General features: G+C 33.4%; 1 protein-coding gene across 3 annotated transcripts in view; it reads left to right on the forward strand.

The window, feature by feature from the left end:
* The window catches only part of ttc28 (tetratricopeptide repeat domain 28), a 345,699-nt gene extending 325,230 nt beyond the window's left edge, over positions 1 to 20,469 (forward strand). For 2 of the 3 annotated variants that reach the window (XM_048181318.1, XM_048181320.1), the window contains 12 exons: positions 2,754 to 2,894; positions 8,163 to 8,307; positions 9,525 to 9,704; positions 11,237 to 11,745; positions 13,678 to 13,925; positions 14,160 to 14,284; positions 15,571 to 15,802; positions 16,020 to 16,096; positions 16,238 to 16,261; positions 16,422 to 16,551; positions 16,669 to 16,776; positions 18,161 to 20,469. In XM_048181318.1, coding sequence (XP_048037275.1) covers positions 2,754 to 2,894; positions 8,163 to 8,307; positions 9,525 to 9,704; positions 11,237 to 11,745; positions 13,678 to 13,925; positions 14,160 to 14,284; positions 15,571 to 15,802; positions 16,020 to 16,096; positions 16,238 to 16,261; positions 16,422 to 16,551; positions 16,669 to 16,776; positions 18,161 to 19,761 — 3,520 coding nt within the window. In that variant the 3' untranslated portion in view covers positions 19,762 to 20,469. The remainder of the gene's footprint in view (positions 1 to 2,753; positions 2,895 to 8,162; positions 8,308 to 9,524; positions 9,705 to 11,236; positions 11,746 to 13,677; positions 13,926 to 14,159; positions 14,285 to 15,570; positions 15,803 to 16,019; positions 16,097 to 16,237; positions 16,262 to 16,421; positions 16,552 to 16,668; positions 16,777 to 18,160) is intronic. The other variant, XM_048181319.1, reaches the window with a different exon arrangement.
* The last annotated feature ends 3,069 nt before the right edge of the window (positions 20,470 to 23,538 follow it).

A 23,538-nucleotide genomic window follows, 5' to 3' on the forward strand; every position in this document is an offset into this window, starting at 1 on the left:
GTCAGATTACTGAAGAGATCTGTTTTTTCATTAAAGCTAATCAGAGAAATTTGCTCACGCGTTCCCCTAGATGCTGAGAGACTCGTGCGTAATTATCAGTGATTGTAGCTGCCGTTGTGCTCCAGTTGTTTGGTCGTTTATAAAAATTGTTTCTGTTATTATGCGTTGCATCTCAATGGATGTCAGGAATGAAAAGTCAACAAACATGTGCATGTCTGGATATAAATCCGAGGATGTTTGACAGCAGTATTGATAAGTGGAGAGCATTTCATCACTCAGATGTTGCGCTTTCATAGCTAAGGAAACTTGATTAAGTTAAAGAGGACCTATAACGCCCCTTTTACAAGATGTAATACAAGTCTCTGGTGTCTCCAGAATGTGTGTGTGAAGTTTCAGCTCAAAATCCCCCACAGATCATTTATTATAGCTTGCCAAATTTGCACCTACTTGGGTGTGAGCAAAAACACGCCGTGTTTTTGTGTGTGTCCCTTTAAATGCAAATGAGCTGCTGCTCCCGCCCCCTTTCCAGAAGAGGGCGGAGCTTTAACAGCTCAACAACAACAACAAAGCTGGATAATCTCACGCAGCCAAAATGAGGATTGTCAGTAACGGTGTTCAGGTGCTAAGAGTTTGTTTGGTGCGATTCATTTGCTGCAATTCTCTGATTGGTGAAGTTTTTTCTGCAGAATCATGGGTAATGTAGTTTTTCACCATTCCACTGTTAAACACAATTATGTAAAAAATGCGTTGCATACACCATTGATTCTGGTAGTGTACAGTAGATCTGTCTTTAATGGTTTGTAAGTTAAAAAATTAATTTATAGAAATTAAAAGGAAATTAATGGGATTTTTACCTCTCTGTGCAACGGTTGGGTTCTGGAAGTAAAAACTTCATAGGGAAATTGATTTTCAGTGTTAACAGTAACCCTACTATAAGCTTCGAGATTATTAATCCATGGTATTTGGTTCTGTTGAAGCCGTCAGCCAGCATTTTTTCAATTTATTCTTAAAGTAATCCTGTTTAACAGCATAATTTGTGGTGAAAAACTACATTAACCATGATGATTATAGAAAATTCCACCAGTCAGAGAGTCAGCACAATAAAAATGCGCCAAAATAGCTCTTTAGCTCCGCCCACTCCCATGAAGTACTATGAATTATGTAATCGAGTCGATCTCCCTATGCTATCAAAATACTTAAATATTTGTATATATGTGCATATATTGCAATAAACTTAAATATATATAATCAACATATTTAAATGAGTAGTTTTAAATTACATTTTTAAATGTAGTTCTTTCCCTCACTAAAGCTGTTAAGTTCACATTCTTTTTATTTTATCCGATTTTCAAATACTTCTTTGCTTCAAATCAAAGTTTGTAGTGTTGTGATTCACCTCGTTGCTGATTGGCTTGGTTCATGGCTTATAACGCTTTATCAAAGACTTTTTTTAAAATCTCTTAAAGGTGCCATCGAACATTTTTTTTTTACAAGATGTAATATAAGTCTAAGGTGTCCCCTGAATATGTCTGTGAAGTTTCAGCTCAAAATACCCCATAGATTTTTTTTAATTCATTTTTTTAACTGCCTATTTTAGGGCATCATTAGAAATGCTCCTATTCAGGCTGCGGCCCCTTTAATTCTCGTGCTCCCCGCCCCCGGAGCTCGCGTTTGCCTTAAACAGCATAAACAAAGTTCACACAGCTAATATAACCCTCAAAATGGATCTTTACAAAGTGTTCGTCATGCATGCTGCATGCATGCATCGGATTATGTGAGTATTGTATTTATTTGGATGTTTACATTTGATTCTGAATGAGTTTGATAGTGCTCCGTAGCTAAAGCTAACATTACACACTGTTGGAGAGATTTATGAAGAATGAAGTTGTGTTCATGAATTATACAGACTGCAAGTGTTTAATAATGAAAATAGCGACGGCTCTTGTCTCCGTGAATACAGTAAGAAACGATGGTAACTTTAACCACATTTAACAGTACATTAGCAACATGCTAACGAAACATTTAGAAAGACAATTTACAAATATCACTAAAAATATCATGATATTATAGATCATGTCAGTTATTATCGCTCCATCTTCCATTTTTCGCTGTTGTTCTTGCTTGCTTACCTAGTCTGATGATTCAGCTGTGCACAGATCCAGACGTTAATACTGGCTGCCCTTGTCTAATGCCTTGAACATGAGCTGGCATATGCAAATATTGGGGGCGTACATATTAATGATCCCGACTGTTACGTAACAGTCAGTGTTATGTTGAGATTCGCCTGTTCTTCGGAGGTCTTTTAAACAAATGAGATTTATATAAGAAGGAGGAAGCAATGGAGTTTGAGACTCACTGTATGTCATTTCCAGGTACTGAACTCTTGTTATTCAACTATGCCAAGATAAATTCAATTTTAATTCTAGGGCACTTTTAAATTAATGGAAAAAATACTCCCAGTACAAGCACAGTTTATGATGTGTTTATGATCTCAGAATCCCATGAGTGGCCAATCAGAATCAAGTATTCCATTGTTGTTGAATAATTAATTATACTTGCCAGAAGTAATTTTGTTATGATTGTTAGTTTTACTATAGTCAATTATTTATTGCCCTTTTTTCCCAAAAAGCAATCCTCTGCAGTGATTGTACCATGTTTTGTACCGAACAGCAGCCCTCAGCTGTGCTAAAATCACTGTAACGCTCTCATGTCTTACTGCTTGAATAAATAACATTGTGTTCGGTGTGTTTCAGAGCGTGTTCCAGCAGCGAGACCGAGAGCGAAGCTGGAGACCTTCTGGACCAGCAGTTTGAAGAACTCAATAATAAACTCAACTCAGTGACTGACCCGACCGGCTTCCTGAGGATGGTTTCCAGAAACAACCTCTTCAACAGGTCAGACACACAACAAAGCTTCTTCCCGGGTTGGTGACATCACTAACCCTAAAATTTACATAAACCCCGCCCCCCAGGAACACGCAACAAAGGGGGCGTGGCCATGTTGGGCTGCTTTAGAGAAGAGGAAGAGTTGTTGTAGTAGAGTGTTGTTGACATGCAGTCATTTTACACCGGACTGCTTCACAAACGAGGGTCAATTCAACACAAAAGATGAACATGACGGCACATGCTAGTTGAATCAACATAAATTTATCCACTAATCATTCAAAAACGTCCAGTTTCATTCTAAAAGTTGTAACTTCTTCCTGAGTCTCTCCATCAGTGTCGACTCTGGTTTGAACAATGTAAGGCTGAACACTTTCGTCATTTTGTCTGCGTGAGATTCTCCAGCTTTGTTGTTGTTGAGCTGTTAAAGCTCCGCCCTCTTCTGGAAAGGGGGCCGGGAGCAGCAGCTCATTTGCATTTAAAGGGACACACACAAAAACGGCGTGTTTTTGCTCACACCCAAATAGGGGCAAATTTGACAAGCTATAATAAATGATCTGTGGGGGATTTTGAGCTGAAACTTCACACACACATTCTGGAGACACCAGAGACTTATATTACATCTTGTAAAAGGGGCATTATAGGTGCCCTTTAAAGTTTCATGAAACTGATTAAAATTCTTCGTTATATGATAGAAGTTAAATGATAGATTTGTAGAGGAAGAGACACAAATTTAAAAATCCACCTTGGCTTGTTCAGAGGAGTTCATGAGTAAGATTCAAAAGAATTTGATCTATCTGATGAATCATTCTGAATGGTTTGTTCACTAGTCTGGTTACTGGAAGTAAAGATTATTAGTGAATAACAAGTTAAATTTTGATCGGATTGCTTTTGGATAATTGCACAAGGTGTGTGGACCAATTTTATGGTGTACTTTTGTTTGTGAGAGTCAAGACCAAGAACAAATCATCTGGTCTGTGAAGGTCATATATGCTAAAATGGACTTAATTTTGATTAGCTTTCCAGTAAAACATCGTAACATCTTTAAAAATAGATTGATATAGTTGTGCACCATCATAAGACATCTAAAACTTGTCATTTAATTTATAGTTTTTTATTACAAATAGGTTTTTCTTGATCTAGATCTGGCATATGTTATATTTAACCAATATAAAACATTTGATATTAATCTACAGGAGGAGAAAGCATTCAAATAGTAGAGAAAAACCCAATCAAACAGCAAATCATTAAGCAATTAGTAAACATGTTTGCTCATAATGGATCTAAACTCTGCCGGTGGAAACGAGCAGCTCAGACGGATGATAATTAGGGAGCCAGTATGTCCAAGTCCTTCACATCCTGATTCATTAGGAGAGAAAGAAGGATCGTTATTAGCACTAAAAGAGAGGGAGGGAGGAAGACGACAGCTACGACAGGAACAGCGAGGGCAGGAGGTGCTGTTAAAGACGGGGTCAGAGCGGTCATCAGTAGAGCTGCGCTTCTCATTAAGAGCTCTCGGAGCCACACATCTCTCTGTATTCATTAAAACAAAGAGTCGTTCCTCCTCGTCTGCCCTAATGAGCATGTGCCACTGTGTTAAACCAACAATTCAGTCAAATACGACGATTCTGGCATCATTCACTCACACTCAAACCTGTTTGACTTTCTTTGTTCTAAAACGAGGTTAAAAATGGTTAAAATGACTGCATTTCAAATCTTCTGAAGTCATTTGATAGATCTGCGTGAGGGACAGACCCTAATTTAAGCGTTTATTCACTGGAAATAGTTTTAAATACTGAAAATGATTCATTAATGAGTTGTTCTTTTGAGACGGATCTTTTCAGTGAATCATCTGAAGTCGTTTTTCATTTACTAAACAGATTGCTGGATGTATTATAGATTATTAATGAATAATGAGTTAATTTTTAGTCGGATTTCTTGATAACAGATGGAATATATAGTGCATTTATATACTATTTATTAATATTAGCTTTTATGTTTATATTTGTTTAAGTTTTAGTCATTTTGTTATTTTTATTATTTATATATTATTTTTATTTTATATTTATTAATATTTATTTTTGTTTTATTTAAGCTTTATTTCAATTTTTAATAACTGTTTTAATAGTTTTAGTTATTTTAGTACTTCAAATTAAACTTAACTTGTACTAAAAAGTGCTAAAATTGCTAAAAATATCAAAATTTGTTTTCTTTTAAGATTAAATAAAGCTGAAATCAATTATAAATATTCAGCGAAAAGCTTATTTTTTGTTTTTCATTGAATATTTGTTTTATTTTATTTAGTTTTTATTTAATTTAAAAGAAAACAATTTTTAGTTTTAGTTATTTTAGTACTTAAATTACTGAAATTGCTAAAACTATTAAAAAATTAAATAAAGATTAAATAAAATAAAACAAATTTTATTGAAAAAAACATTTTTATTGAATATTTTTATTTCAGCTTTATTTAAGTTAAAGAAAATTATTTTTAATTTTTTCTGTTAACAATAATATATTATGCAATTATAATATTTAATAATATAGCTTTTATTTTTATTTTCATTTTTATTTTTGGTTTAAGGTTTAGTAATTTTATTATGTGCTTTTGTTATTTTATTCGTTTTGTTCATATTTATATTTAGCTTTATTTTATTTTATTTTATTTTTTTTAAGTTCAAGTTTTTCTTTGAATATTTGTTTTATTTTATTTCATCTTTAGCTCATTTAAAGAAAACAATTTTAATAGTTTTAGTTATTTTAGCACTTTAAATTAAACTTAAAAACTTGAAATAAACAAGTTGAAGTATTAAAATTGCTAAAACTATTAAAAATTGTTTTCTTTTAAATTAAATAATGAATAAATTAAATAAATCAAATATTCAATGAAAACCTCAAACCTTAAAAAACAAGCTTTACATTGAATATTCATATTATATTTTATTTCAGCTTTATTTCAGTTAAAGCAAAGGATTATTCACAGGGTTGAAACGAGTAAATAACACCAGAATTGTATTTTTTGGCTGAATTAATGTCTTTAATAATCCATCTTGTCATCACACAAATGATCCTCCTGTCGTTTGATTGGGTCTGATGTCGAACCAATCGCTGCCGCTCATTAAACATTGATGAGGCTCAGGGCGTGTTTGATCACCCGATTAACCTCCAAACGGAGGCCAGAGTTTGGGAGAATGAGACACCTGTGTGTCGCCGGCGGTCTGTGATCCCTCTGAAGGCGTGTAATCATAGAGCTCCGTGACAGGAAGTGGGAAGGAAGTTGTCTGCGGTGCTGTTCGGTTACCATAGCGATGGCGATTAGACCTGGAGTACGTGGGGTCGTTACACCTACACAGATTCTTTAATAACGAGGTGTTTTGATGTCATCTGTAAGGTGATGTGGGAGATCCAGAGTGATGAACTGTGGGATTAAAGCCATAAACACTGGAGTTACTGTGATTTCACCACACATGACTATATGCTTCTATAGCTATATGATAAAAGACAGTCATGATCAATGAATTATTACATTTAATAAAACATAAGAATTACAATAAACCATTCCTCTGCCAAGAATATATAATAGTTTTATTGTTTATTATTATTATTATTTGTCATTAGTATACAGTATAATGCTATTATATATTACTATTATGTATATGACACTTAATTGTTCTAATAATAATAATTATATTTGTCAGTAGTATACAATAGTCTTAATTATTTTTATTATTGTTTATTGTTATTGTCATTATTGTAATTATTAGTATACAGTATAACATTATTAATTGATGTTTATTATTATTCATATTTGTCTTTATTATGCAATATATCACTATTATTTATTCTTAATTATTCTAATAATTATTATTATATTTGTCAGTAGTATACAATATAATATTATTAATTATTCTTAATTATTTTAATTATTGTTTATTGTTATTGTCATTATTGTAAGTATTAGTATACAGTATAACATTATTAATTGATGTTTATTATGATTAATATTTCTTTATTATACATTATATCACTATTATTTATTTTTAATTATTCTAATAATTATTATATTTGTCAGTAGTCTACAATATAATGTTATTAATTATTCTTAATTATTTAAATATTGTTTATTGTTATTATTTGTCATTAGTATACAGTATAACACTATTAACTGATGTTTATTATTATTATTATTATTATTATTAGTCGATATTATACCATATAACACTATTAATTATTCTTAATTATTCTAATTCTAATCATTATTATATTTGTCATTAGTATACAATATTAATTAATTAATTAATTAATTAATCTATTAATTATTCTAATTATTGTATTATTATTATTATTATTATTTGTTTATAATAAATAATTATTGTAATTATTATTTGTCATTAGTATACAATATAATATTAATTATTAATTAATGAATAATTAATATTTATTCTATTTATTATTCTAATTATTGTTTTATTATTATTATTTGTTTATAATAATTATTATTATTTTAATTATTATTTGTCATTAGTATATAGTATAACACTATTATATATATAACACTCTTAATTATTCTTAATTGTTCTGATAATTAAAATATTTGTCAATAGTATGCAATATAACATTTTTAATTATTCTTTTTATTTAAACATTTAATAATTATTATATTTGTCATTAATATGTAATATAATATTCTTAATTATTCTAATTATTATTGATTTTATTATTATTATTTAACATTAGTATACAATATAACATTATTATTATTATTATTATTATTATTATTATTTGTACAGCTGTAATTCTATCTTTCTTCTAAGAGGTTCACAATGATGTTTGCAATAAAACACATTTTGTGATTCTGCTATTTTTATGTCATTTATTTTTGTGAGAGTGTTTGTACCACAACAGTCCAGCCATGACCCATGATGACCTGCTGTTATAAAACACCAGCTGTTTCTTAGGTGTACGGCGCCATCTAGTGTTAGTGTCATATGTCTGCAGTGGTTCTCCTGTGTCACTGTGAATGTGTATGCATACAGTGTTCAGAAGGCTGATTATCTGTATTTCCAGTGTGACTGCTGGACTGGAAGCAATATCAACCATTATATTTAACATCTCATTCTTGACTTTACACAAAACTCAATTAAAAATGCAAAATGAAGCCATTTGTTTGTGAGTCTAACTAGACACCACTCAACCAATTAAACATGCAAGATTTTTATCACTGCATACATGCGGTTTTAAAAGTACAGTGTGTATTTATGAGTGTTTGTCATGTTGTTTCAGGAGTTGTCAGAGTATGACGAGTCTCTTCAGTAACACGGTGTCTCCGGTGAAGGAGGGCACCTCGTCTCTGCCGCGCCGCGCCAGTGCGCTCAGCAAACCCCCGTTACGAGCGCTTTACGACCTGCTCATCGCCCCGATGGAGGGGGTAAGACTGCGGCACACTTCACCAGCGTTCAGACAATAAATGGAATGATCAGTGATGGGGAAGGTTCCTTTTAGAAGCAATATGTTACAATGTTGCATTACTTTTTAAAAAATTACGTTACTTAGTTACTTTTATGTGGCTATGTGACTATGTTATGGAGAGAGAATTTTAATTCAGTAGTCTAAAAAATGTTTCAGCAAATTAATTAAACTGAAAAATAATGTGCAGAAGTTTTTAACCCTCTGGTGCTCTTCATGCAGTTGTCAATAATGACCGAATTTTTTATTTATTTATTTATTTTTTTCAATTAAATGAATTTACTATATTTTAGTTCAATAATGATATTTTGTATTTTTAGGGGATTTTATGATACTAAATTATATTTATGCAGTAGTTATAATCCATTTATTCACTTTTTGAGCTTAAATCTTGAATGCTTTGGAGCACAGACTTAATTTTGATCTCTTTTTAAAGATTAACTTATTGCTGAAGTGAAAAAAAATGTAAAGTTAACTTAAAAAGTTATAGAATTATATGTTTATTTTTATGCAAAATGCACAAAAATACTATTTTTATATGAAATATATATTTTCCAAAGCCTGTTTCAATCTAAATCTGTGAGAAAATCAAAGCCATAAATCTAAACAAGTTGTGTTCCAAATTTGAGCTTGATATCTCAAAAAATGAGCTTTCAGTAAGATTTTGTTTGGCTGCAGTACCAAACGTGTCCACTAGATGAAATTCGTCTCCCATTCATTTCCAATGCACTCATTTTTGACGTGAGGAACACAAGTGTGACTATATTTTTCAGGATCATTTGACCTTTTCGTATCATGTTCATGTTTTTGTGTGTGTGTGTGTGTTCACATAGTAAGCGAGTTTCATACAATTCTGATGAAGTAAAAAAATAAATAAATAAAAACCGTAAAATTGTTCGGTCAAAATTGAGCAAAGAGCATCAGAAGGTTAAAGAAAAAGTAACTAAAATATTAATGTGTAAATTTACTTGTTACATCAAAACAAGTAATCTGATTACGTAATGCACGTTGCTTGTAATGCATTATTTTATTTTATTTTATTCTATTTTATTTTATTTTTCAATGTCTGCTGCTTTATTTTAATTAAAATGTGGCTGACCCAATCCGATTTTAGAGCCATTAATGATCATGTATTGATTATGTAGTGTGGTTTTGAATATTCGATATGTTTTCCTGTAGGGTCTGATGCACTCCAGCGGTCCGGTCGGCAGACACCGGCAGCTGGTTCTGGTTCTGGAGGGCGAGTTGTATCTCATCCCGTTTGCTCTGCTGAAGGGAAGCTCGTCCAATGAGTACCTGTACGAGCGCTTCAGTCTCATCGCCGTACCGTCCATCGGCAGTCTGGGGAACACCGCTAAAGTATGCACACTACTATTGTTTTTTAACATTTTTACATTTTTAATTAGCTTTTAATTTTATATATATATATAGCTTTAATTCATATCTTTTTTAGTTGTTGTAATTTTAGCACTTCAGCTCCACATTTCTAATTTTCTATTTTACTTTTTAGTTTTTTCAACAAATTATTTCTAATACTTTTACTTTTAGTTAACAATAACTACACTATGTGCCTGTGTTTGTTTGTTTGTTTGTTTTAATATTTTGTTTGTTTTTTAACTCAAGCATTACAATGTCAGGCTGTTTTAGCTCTAATATTTTTTGTTTTGTTTTGTATATTCTGAACTTTTGGGTTGCGTCCATCAAGTCTTAAATAAAAAAAATAAGCTTTAAATTAGCTAGATTGTCAAAAATAGGCATTTTTACGTACTTGGTTATTTAATATATAATGTTTTTTTTAAATATATAATAAATCTTTATCATAATAAATGTAGTAAATTTGTTATGTGCTTTTGTTGTTTATTTTATTTAATTTAGTTGCCAAAGCAACCTTTCTAATTTCTGTTTGTTTGTTTTTTAACAGTTTTTCATCTAATATTTATATTTTGTTTTATTTCAACATTATTTTGTTTATATATACTTTATACTTTATATATATGATAGATAGATAGAAAATATTTATATTAATGTTTTGTATGTATATTATATGTTTTGTTGTTTATATATATATATATATATATATATATATATGTTTTTAGTTTTTTATATATCTTTAGATAAATAGTTAGATTTTTATATTAAATTTTTTATATGTATATTATGTTTTGTAGTTGTTTGTTTATTTTTATATATATATATATATATATATATATATATATATATATATATATATATATATATATAATGTTTTTAGTTTTTCAATTAACAAAAATGTATTACAAATTATCTATTACAAAAACTATAATAGTTTGTTTTAGTTAACAGTAACAACACTTAGGGTGTTTCAGACAATAATAAAGCAATGAGACATGAGCGCTACAGTGATTTTACCATAATTAAGAAGCGTTGTTTGATATGACGTGAGGGGGGATGTCAAAAACCCCATTTACCGTGGTAAAATCAATGTTCTTTACAGCCTTGAGTGCCTTCATGCTTTTATAAATCACCAACAACAACATGCCAAACATTAAAGTTGGCATGAAGCGGAGCTAGTGATAGTCTTTTCTTCCCTATTGTGCCGTATATCCGAGTGAAACTGCTCCTCAAACAAGAACAAATGTAGGGCGGGGCTTGATTTTGTCTGTGTGGAATTGATTGGATGGTTATGGTTTGCTATTGGTGGATCTCATGTGAGTGACAGGTTGCCCCGCCCTCGTCATCAGAGAAGAGTTGATGCAAGAGGGAGGGGAAGTTATTTTGATAAACGATTAAAGAATAATTTATAATTATCACTGCAATATTCCATAAAAAAAACAAGAATTGTCTATTTTGATTTCATGTCAACTTTAATATTCAGTAAATGTTTTTGAATCCAAATTCATCATTTTCATCAGGTTCATCCTCGGCGGACCGGTCCAGTTCTGTGTAATGGAGGAAGCTCGATGGCTGCGGTGGTTGGAAACCCTCGGCTGCCGCCGTCAGTGATGGATCGCTGGCTTTGGGGTCCGATGCCCAGTGCTGAGGAGGAGGCACACATGGTGGCCGATCTACTGGGCTGCCAGCCGCTGGCCGGCCCCGCCGCCACCAAGGAGCGTGTTATGAGCGCCCTCACCCAGGCCGAGTGCGCACACTTTGCCACGCACATCTCCTGGAAGCTGGCGGCCCTGGTCCTCACGCCCAGCCAGGACGCCAGCTCTGGAGCGGTGGCGGCGGCTTCTGGCGGAGGAGCTGGATGTGGAGAGAGCGGAGTGAAATCCAACTACACCATCCCGGAGAGTCTGCGCGTGCCAGACGACGCCAGCGATGCCGAGAGCATCTGTGACAGCCCGCCGCTGCAGGAGTTCCTGCTCACCGCCGCTGATATCCTCGATCTCAGGCTGCCAACTAAACTAGTCGTGCTCGGGTCAGTAGACGTGTTTCCAGATCAGTTTATACACTGGGCATTATGGTCATGCAACTGTAGAGTTGTGTCAAACTTACGATTTTCTAAAAGAGTTTAGTTTTAGTTTTTTGTTTAGTTGCTTATGTTTGCTGAGCAATGTCACAATGTCATGTGGTTCTATCTATAAACTATAGATAGAATTTTTAAATATTACATTTTTTATATGTATACTATTTTTTTATAGTTGTGTGTATATGTATATGATAGATAGAATTTTTTTATATTAATGTTTAATATGGTTTGTAGTTGTTTACACACATATATATATATATATATATATATATATATATATATATATATATAGTTTTATTTTTATATCTTTAGATAGTTAGAATTTTATATTTAATTTTATAGCTGCTATATATATATAAACACACTGTATATATATATATATATATATATATATATATATATATATATATATATATACTGTATATAGATAGATAGATAGAATTTTTATATTTAATTTTTATATGTATACTATAAGTTTTAAAGTTGTTGTTAATATATATATATATATATATATATATATATAATGTTTTTAGTTTTTCTTTTTTTTTGTAGTTTTTTTATGCATTGCATAATGTGAGGCAAATTGCGCTTTTGTCCACCAAGGTCCAAAAAAAATCCAATTAAACTTAATTAATTGTATTAAGTTTATTTAGTTATTTATTTTCAAAAATAGGAATTTTCATATATATATTGAATATGTATGTATATGTATATGTATATATATATATATATATATATATATATATATATATATATATATTCAATGAGTTATATAAATTCATAAAAAAGAATTATATATATATATATATATATATATATATATATATATATATATATATATATATATATATATATGTGTATAAGAAAATGCCTATTTTTGAAAATAAATAACTAAATAAACTTAATACAATTAATTAAATAGATTTTTTAATTGTATTAAGTTTATTTAGTTATTTATTTTCAAAAATAGGCATTTTCATATATATATATTGAATAAATATATATATATATATATATATATATATATATATATATATATTATATATATATATATATAATTAATGAGTTATATAAATTCATAGAAAGAATTATATATATATATATATATATATATATATATATATATATATATATATATATATATATATATATATATATGTATAAGAAAATGCCTATTTTTGAAAATAAATAACTAAATAAACTTAATACAATTAATTAAATAGATTTTTTAATTGCATTAAGTTTATTTAGTTATTTATTTTCAAAAATAGGCATTTTCATATATATTGAATAAATATATATATATATATATATATATATATATATAATTTAATGAGTTATATAAATTCATAGAAAGAATTATATATATATATATATATATATATATATATATATATATATATATATATATATATATATATATATATATGTATAAGAAAATGCCTATTTTTGAAAATAAATAACTAAATAAACTTAATACAATTAATTAAATAGATTTTTTAATTGCATTAAGTTTATTTAGTTATTTATTTTCAAAAATAGGCATTTTCATATATATATATATATATATATATATATATATATATATATATATATATATATATATATAATTCTTTCTATGAATTTATATAACTCATTGAATCATAATATATATACTGTTACCCAGATATAAAATCGCTCACACCATTATATAAGCTTTTGTTCGTACTGCCCACCTTCATCTACATCAGCATTTTCACACATAACTGCTGTTTAACAGGCTGTGGTACGACTGCGGCCACATCCACTGTAGTTTAACAGTCTATTTAAGATAATAGCTTCTGTATTCCAGTGAATTACTGCTCCATGATGCTAATAGACTGTTTTCTCATAACTCTGCAGCTCGTACCAGGAGTCCGATAGTAAAGTAACTGCGGACGGGGTGGTGGGTTTGACGAGGGCTTTCCTGGCCGCTGGAGCTCAGTGTGTGCTGGTGTCTCTGTGGCCGGTTCCCGTCGCAGCCTCCAAGATGTTCGTCCACGCGTTCTACAGCGCTCTGCTCAACGGCACCAAAGCGAGCGCGGCCCTCGCGGACGCCATGAAGACCGTTCAAAGCAGCAAACAGTTCTCACACCCCTCCAACTGGGCAGGTATGTTCGCAGTGCCATGATACCATGCGTAGTATGCCAGTTTTCATACTACATTTGCAAAAATGTGCAGTATATAAACAAATCATATGGTGGTGAATCTGCAGTGTGGAAATCAAAATAACTGACACTACATGCACCGTGTTGTTCAAAATAAAGTAGGCAGAATTGAGTATATACTGCACAGTTTTAAGGTTTGTTTGCTGTACTCCTCATGATTTGAATGCGTCTCCACAGGCTTTATGCTGATTGGCAGTGACGTGAAACTGAACAGCCCGTCATCTCTGATTGGTCAGGCTCTGGCTGAGATCCTGCAGTATCCGGACAAAGCCAGAGATGCCCTGAGGGTTCTGCTACACCTGGTGAGAAACACACACCATCTTTACCAGGAACACCGGCCCATTTACATTTTTTAAGAATATATACATGTGTGTGTGTGTGTGTGTGTATGTATGTATATATATACAGTACAGTCCAAAAGTTTGGAACCACTAAGATTTTTAATGTTTTTAAAAGAAGTTTCGTCTGCTCACCAAGGCTACATTTATTTAATTAAAAATACAGTAAAAACAGTAATATTGTGAAATATTATTACAATTTAAAATAACTGTTTTCTATTTGAATATATTTCACAAAGTAATTTATTCCTGTGATGCAAAGCTGAATTTTCAGCATCATTACTCCAGTCTTCAGTGTCACATGATCCTTCAGAAATCATTCTAATATGCTGATCTGCTGCTCAAGAAACATTTAATGTGTACAATTGTACAAAATATTTGTGTAAAAATTTTTTTCAGGATTATTTGATGAATAGAAAGTTCAAAAGAACAGTGTTTATCTGAAATCTAATCTTTTGTAACATTATAAATGTCTTTACTGCCACTTTTGATTGATTTAATGCATCCTTGCTGAATAAAAGTATTCATTTCTTTAATTTCTTTTCAAAAAAATAAAAATAAAAATTCTTTCTGACCCCAAACTTTTGAACGGTAGTGTATAATGCTACAGAAGCTTTGTATTTCAGATAAATGCTGTTCTTTTGAACTTTCTATTCATCAAGGAATCCTGAAAAAAAAAGTACACAACTGTTTTCAACATTGAAAATAATCATAAATGTTTATTGAGCAGCAAATCAGCATATTAGAATGATTTCTGAAGGATCATGTGACACTGAAGACTGGAGTAATGATGCTGAAAATTCAGCTTTGCATCACAGGAATAAATTTCTTTGTCAAATATATTTAAATAGTACACAGTTATTTTAAATTGTAATAATATTTCACAATATTACTGTTTTTTACTGTATTTTTAATTAAATAAATGTAGCCTTGGTGAGCAGACGAAACTACTTTTAAAAACATTAAAAATCTTAGTGGTTCCAAACTTTTGGACTGTACTGTATATATATGTATATATATATATATATATATATATATATATATATATATATATATATATATATATATATATATATACATACATTTATATATTTTAATATTACTATTATTATTAATTACATTTTACTTGTTTTTTTTTTCAATTTCAATCGAAAATGCTAAAATAGTAGTAACAGAAAATAATTAGGCGCATCCAAACTTTGGTCTGGTGTTGTACAGTCAGCTCATCTGTGTCTCTGTGGCTCCCCCAGGTGGAGAAATCTCTCCAGCGCATTCAGAACGGCCAGAGGAACTCCATGTACACGTCTCAGCAGAGCGTGGAGAATAAGGTGGGCGGCGTGCCGGGCTGGCAGGCTCTGCTGACGGCGGTGGGATTCAGACTGGACTCGGCTGGAACGGGCCTCCCCGCGGCCGTCTTCTTCCCCACCACTGACCCTGGAGACCGACTGCAGCAGTGCAGCACCACCCTACAGTCACTGCTGGGTACGACACGCTGTCCTTTTATATTACACAACAAAATAAAATCTCAGATTGCAAGCACACAGAACGCTCTTCGCTTTAAAGCAACCCCAAAAAAAGATAGAAGTGTCATTTTTCTTTATTTGCTATGTGCAATGGTCAAACTAAGAAACGTAACATGTAAATTCTCACTTGTTGGTCATTGGGATTGTTTCAAGTAATTTGTCCTTCATATTCGCAGGTTTGCCTCCTCCTGCTCTGCAGGCGTTGTGTAAACTGATCACGGCGTCAGAAACCGGAGAACAGCTCATCAACCGGGTGAGACGTCACACCACAGATCACATGCTCTGAAAACTATCCTGCGCTCATGGATCTTATCTGTGCGGCTGTATTGTTGTGATGCTCATTTTTGCTTTTTAACAATCTTTTCCTTCTCTTTTCCTAACCTTACCACTAAAGGCTGTTAAAAATGTTGTGGGAATGGTAAGTGCTTAAATATCTAACTAACTCTACACTAACACACTACTGTAAATTAACTTGACTGTGTTTTTAGCTGTGCTGTTTTATTGTAAATAATAATAAAATGATCCTTTTACACATTGGACATCATTAGACATGAGATTCTTCTCTATATTCCCAACAGCTCCATCAGGTTTTGGTGCAGCTGCAGTCTGGAGAGAAGGAGCAGGATTTCTCTCTCGCGCCCATTCAAGTGTCCATCAGCGTGCAGCTCTGGAGACTTCCTGGCTGCCATGAGTTCCTGGCCGCTCTGGGTAAGAGCAGCTTCAGCACATTACTAACCGTTCGAGATTCTTTACTCCATACTGATGGGTATCTCTCTCTCTCTCTCTCTCTCTCTCTCTCTCTCTCTCTCTCTCTCTCTCTCTCAGGGTTTGATCTGTGTGAGGTCGGTCAGGAGGAGGTGGTGTTGAAGACAGGCAAACAGGCCAACCGTCGCACCATGCACTTTGCTCTGCAGTCACTGCTGGCACTGTTTGGTGAGTGTTATGTCAGCCTCACAGTGTTAATCTCATCAACAAACATTTTTTGTTAGGAATTTAATTAGTAAAATTATTATTATTATTATTATTATTATTATTATTATTATTATTTTTAAAAGACAGTTTCTAAAGTAGTAGTTTCTATATATATATATACTTAATTATTTAATATTATTTAATATATATTAATATTAATTTAAAGTCTTTTACTAGAATTTAAAATGAATCATAACAGATGTATAAGAAAAAATAACAATAAAAAGTAAAACATAAATGTATGATTACATTATTATTACATTAAGATAATGTTATGATGTTATTATTAAGTTATCATGTTATTTTTTAATTTATATTGTTATTTTCAGCAAAATGGCATTTCAGTCAAAATAGGCAAAAATGAATGGATGTGACATTAAATATATATTTAAAGTTCATTTTTTGACTGACTTTGATTACATTTTTGTCAAAAGACAAAATAAAAAACAAAAATAGGTTTATATATATATATATATATATATATATATATATATATATATATATATCTGTTGCAATATTGCTAAAAATATACAATATATAAAAATATATAAAAAAATATAAAAAATATACAATATATTTAAAAAAAAATACTAGGTCATATTTTCATGAATGAGTTTTTATGAATAACATAAATATAATTACATAAATAATCATGACTACTCTTTTTACCACCTATAAAATTTATCTATACACCCTTAAATGTAATCACAAATAGTTATGTATACATAACATAAAAATATATTTCTGAGTAAAAAAAAAATTTAATAAATAAATAAATAAATATATATATATATATATATATATATATATATATATATATATATATATATATTTTTTTTTTTTTTTTTTTTTTTTTTTTTTTTTTTTCTCCATTACATATCTGTTGCAATATTGATAAAAATACACAATATATTTTTAGATAATACTAGGACATATTTTCATCAATTTTTTTAAATTCTATATATTGATTTATTATTTTGTCAGTTTTCATTAATAACATAAAATTACATAAATAATCACAACTACTCTTTTTACCACCTATAAAATGTATCTATACACCCTTAAATGTATATATATATATATATATATATATATATATATATATATTCATTGCAATTTTGGTAAAAAAATATACAATTTTAAAAAATGATATAATGTAATATTATTTAATATTATAATAGTCATTCATTACATAAAAATAATTGTATAAATAATCACTATTACAATTTTTACTGTCAATAAAATTGCTAAATAATCACACCCCTAAAAATACAGATATCAAATGCTGTTACAACATCTGACATTTTAATAACTCCTACTTGAAATGCTTTAATGTTCCCTTCAGACTCTACTGAGCTGCCGAAGCGTCTGAGTCTGGACAGTTCATCGTCTCTGGAGTCTCTGGCCTCGGCACAGTCTGTGTCTCACCAGCTGCCCATGGGCTACCCCAACCCTCCCTTCTCCCCTCCATGCCCCGACAGCCTGGCCTCGGACGCCATCTCCGTCTACAGCCTGAGCTCCATCGCCTCCTCCATGAGCTTCCTGTCCCGTCCCGAGGGCACATCCGAGTTTATCAGCCAGCGCTCGCGGCAGCAGGAACTAGAGCGCCATCGGGGCGGAGCCGGGCTCTTTGCATCCCACAGGCACACGGCGGTGCCACGCAGTCGCTCGTCCCCGCACGGAGCTGTAGGAGGACATGATGACGAAGAGTATGAAGGATACAGTATAATCAGCAGCGAGCCGTTGGGTAGCCAATGCGACACGCTCCCTCGTCCCGCTAACCACAGGAACCATCGGGGCGCAGCACGCGGCGGAGCCGGCAGGGGTTACGCGGTATCCGTGTCCTCAAGGGGGAGCGTAAGCACCCCGACGTCTCCAGTCAAAGCCACCCTGGTTCCTAGTCCCAACTCGCCGTTCCAGAAGGTCGGGAAGGTGAGCAGCTCCGACACGGGCGAGTCCGACCAGTCCAGCACGGAGACGGACAGCACTGTGAAATCCCAAGAGGAGCGTACGTCCGGAGCTCCTTTGGACCCGCAGGAACTGGCGCAGAAGATCCTGGAAGAGACGCAAAGCCACATGCGGGCCGTCGAGACTTTGCAGAGAAGCGTCCCGCTGGGTGACGGGATGAGCGGCGGCGGCGGCGGCGGTCCGCCAACCCCGACCGGAGGGTCTGCTTTCCGTTCCTCGGAGACGAGCGCGTTCAGTCGGCCTAGTAGCAGAGCGAGCATCAAGGCGCAGTCGTCTCCGCTCCCGACACGCCCCAAACCGCCCTCCCGCACATCCTCCCTCCAGAAGATCAGCTCGGGATACAACAGCCCCGCCACGTCCGAAACATCCCTGAAGGAAGGCAGCCAACCGTCGCCTACTTCCGACAGTCACGCCCAGTTTAAACTCAAGTACCCCAGCTCGCCCTACAGCGGCCACATCTCCCGCTCGCCCAGCAACATCTCGCCCAGCTCGGGCCACCAGTCGCCCGCCGGCAGCGCTCCCTCTCCGGCGCTGTCCTACTCCTCGACGGGCTCGACACGCTCCAGTCCGGCGGACGCCCCGGATATCGACCGACTCAAACTGGCCGCTATCGACGAGAAAGTCCAAGCGATCCACAATCTCAAGACCTTCTGGGCCAACGCGACCCAACAGCAGCACTCGGGACCAATGCGGGTGCTCCGCGGCGGGAAACTGAGCACGGCCAAACGAGACGTCCTGGGCCTTTTGAACCTTTCGCCCCGGCATGGAGTGACGGGTCAGGATTCGCCCGGCCAGGATGTGCCTCTCGAGCACAGAAATCCGCCCAACGGCCATCGCAAGCTCGATCCGAAGAGAGTCGCACCTTCTCCGACGGCTTCCACCGGAAGTAGTCCGGGTTCGCATCCCATCCGACTGCCTACGGGGAACGGGTACAAGTTCCTGTCGCCGGGACGGTTCTTCCCTTCGTCTAAATGTTGAGATTCTGTCCCTAAAGGAGTATTTGGAGTATTTATAACTCTTGAAAACAGTGAAAAGGACAGTCTGGGTTAGGAAGTGCACATTCCCAGAAGCCTCAAACTGCCTACTGTTTTATTTTCCGTGCAGAGAGCATATAATCCTTATGCTTCCACCTACACTGTAAAGGAACGTTTATATATGCAGACTGATCTTAGACCTGCGCAAGGCATGTCAGATTAAAAAAAAAAAGAGATTATACCAAAATGGTATTTCAACAAAAAGACAAAAAGGCTCGCTGTTTGTGTTAGTGAATATGATGCGGCTTTGACTGGTTTATTTTCTTTTTTTTTTCTCTCATTTTTTAAAATATAATTATTGTTATTGTTATTATTATTATTATTATGGATGGTAATTGTTATTACAGTTATTTGTTTTGTAAATTAAATCAACGTTTTGCAATCAGTATTATACGTTTTATATTGTTAAAGAAGCAAACCATGCACAAAAAAAGTTGGAAAAAAACAAAAACATTTTCATATTTTTATTGAGATGGTGACGATGCACCTGACCTGACTTCTATGTGAATTGAGTGTCAGTATTACAGCATGGGTTCTCTTGCTCTCCAGTGATTCAATGTCTTTTTAACAGAGATTTTGCATATGTGGACTCTCATCCAGACATATCCCAGTCATTTCTCAGTAAAATGGTCTCAATAAAAAGTTTAATTTACTCCTGCGGTGGTCTGCTGTTCATTTTAATATATTTCACATGCATTATATCTTCATAAAACAAGTGAATATGTATGGGTCCAGGTGACAAAATTACTATACTTTGCATAAAGTAAATGAGGCCTAATTTTAAAGGGGTCCTTGATTATGATTTCACTTTTTTATCTTTAGTTAGTGTGTAATGTTGCTGTTTGAGCATAAACAACATCTGCAAAGTTACGACGCTCAAAGTTCAATGCAAAGGAGATATTTTCATTTACAGAAATTGCTAGAACAAATGGCAGGTAGAAACTACAATGAGCTTCTGGGTTAGTGACATCACAAACCCCAAAATTTACATAAACCCCGCCCCCGAGAACATACAACAAAGGGGATCAATTCAATGCTGGATTTGCACAAAAGATTAACATGATGGCACATGCTAGTGGATGAGTTGAATCAACTCCATAAATTTATCAACTAATCATTCAGAAATGTCCAGTTTCATTCTAAAAGTTGTAACTTCTTCCTGAGTCTCTCCATCAGTGTCGACTCCGGTTTGAACAATGTAAGGCTGAACACCGTTACTGACAATCCTCATTTTGGCTGCGTGAGATTCTCCAGCTTTGTTGTTGTTGAGCTGTTAAAGCTCCGCCCTCTTCTGGAAAGGGGGCGGGAGCAGCAGCTCATTTGCATTTAAAGGGACACACACAAAAACGGCGTGTTTTTGCTCACACCCAAATAGGGGCAAATTTGACAAGCTATAATAAATTATCTGTGGGGGATTTTGAGCTGAAACTTCACAGACACATTCTGGAGACACCAGAGACTTATATTACATCTTGTGAAAAGGGGCATAATAGGTCCCCTTTCATTTTTTTCTTGTAATTTTGTGGCTAAATCTGAATGTTTGGCTGCTATTTGACACAGTTTTAAATATATCACTATGATAATATTACTGTATTTTTGGAGTTATTCCTTGTTTTTCCTTCGGTACCGTAGTATACCACCGGTCAAAAGTTTGGACGCACTTTTTTTATGGTTATTATTATGAGCAACACTTTAATCTAGAGGCTTTAATAGCAAATATAGCGTTCCTGTAGCTCAAACAGCCATTTTACCAATGGGTTTTATTCGCAGAGAATGCATGAACTGATAAAATGTGTACCTTTAATGCATAAATGTAAATTAAATGAATCGGATGGAGTGGATAGTGAAGGAAAAGCATTATGAAGTGTCCCCCAGGTGAAAAAAAAGTACATTTCTATAATATACTTAAAGTGCTTTATTTTCGTGCACTAATTTTGTACTTAATATACCGTACTAAAAATTCTTCTGACAGCATGAAATATGAACTAAAATGTGTTTTTAATATACTATCTCTGTATTTAAAAAAAAATATTTAGATGCCACTTACATTTGAACCCATAGTGTACTACAAGTGGTAGCAAAATATATTTTTTAAATACAGAGAAAGTATATTAAAAGCACATTGTAGTTCATATTTCATGCTGTCTCAAAATAGCACAGTTGAGTACACTTAGATGTTCATAAGTACTACTCCTAGTACTAAAGAAGAATTTTTAGTATATTAAGTACAAAATTAGTGCACGAAAATAGAGCACTTTAAGTACATTATAGAAGTGTACTTTTTTTCACCTGGGACAGTATGCATGTGAAATTCTTCAGTAGTGATTAAAAGCCTCATTAAGCAGGTGTCGAGAAACTCAGGACCACTTCATGGTTAATAATTCATAGTTTTGATGACTTTACTAGGCTGTTATTCTAAAATGTGGCAAATGAAAAAGGTTGTGCCATTTGAAACCATCCTCATGGTACTTTTTGTAGAAGTGAATGAATAAAATCACTAATATACTTATTCAGAAATGTTATCGTCTATGGTTCCGTACGTCCTTTCTGAATCCAAGCTGATTTTATCACATTTTAATGTGAAATTGAAGCACTTTTTTTTTTTTTTTTTTTTTTTTTTTTTTTTTTATAAAGAACTCAAGTAGAGAGCAATAACATGCATATGAAAACATAACAGATACACAAATATGCATAATTAAATCACATATGTATGTACATATGCTTGGACCAAAAGCAAAACCATCAAACATTTGGTTGGGTTGCAACAGAAAAAAAAAGTAAAAAAAGAAATGTACAGAGGTGTAAAGTACTTGAGTAAATGTAATTAGTCACTGTACTTAAGTATCTTTTTGGCTACTTTGTAGTTGTACTGAGTATCAAAGATATTGGCAACTTTTACTCTCTACTTTACTACATTTTTGAGCAAGTAAATGTACTTTTTACTCCACTACATTTGTGATTAGTAATGCAATTACAAATTACATTTTTCATGACACCTAACTTTTTCTGCAGCAGTTTGTTTCTGCTATAAAGAAGCGATATCGCCATCTAAGGGCACTGAAGGTACTATATCTTGCGCATTTTTCCTTTACTCACCCAAACTTGTCAACAAGTACTTTACGTGAATGTGAGTGCATTAGCAGGTAGTTGCTGATTGCAGGTGTTTGATTTATTAGATGAGGAAATGACTGCAGCTGGTGATGAGGCTCAAACCAGCACATACAGTAGACTTCGACTATTTAATTTTACTTAACATTGTTTTTTTTTTATCCGCTATATTGACCAGACCATTTTGAAGGATATTGGTTTACTTATGGCCTTTCTGTGCACTTGAGCTCAACTGAGACTTGAGAGTTTGTAGACGTTTAAAAGGTTGTTGTGTCGACCTTGATTTATTGCAACATTGAGGAGTTCAGTTTTATTTTGATTTTAGAAAATAAACTTGATTTCTCATCTTACAGATCAATTGTTTCTTATTCTCACAGGACTAGTGCATCTCTGAGCCTACATTCAGCATGAGTAAAATACTGTTAAAATCAGATACTTTAATACTCAATTCGTATTGGAATTGGTTACTTGTAACTTGTAGTGGAGTCATTTTCGATGTAAGGTATCAGTACTTTTACTCAAGTATGTTTTTAGGTACTCTTTACACCTCTGGAAATGTAACATACATATGAAAACATAACAGATACACAAATATGCATAATTAAATCACATA

The sequence above is a fragment of the Megalobrama amblycephala genome, linkage group LG2, assembly GCF_018812025.1.
Source record: "Megalobrama amblycephala isolate DHTTF-2021 linkage group LG2, ASM1881202v1, whole genome shotgun sequence".
Taxonomy (NCBI): domain Eukaryota; kingdom Metazoa; phylum Chordata; class Actinopteri; order Cypriniformes; family Xenocyprididae; genus Megalobrama; species Megalobrama amblycephala.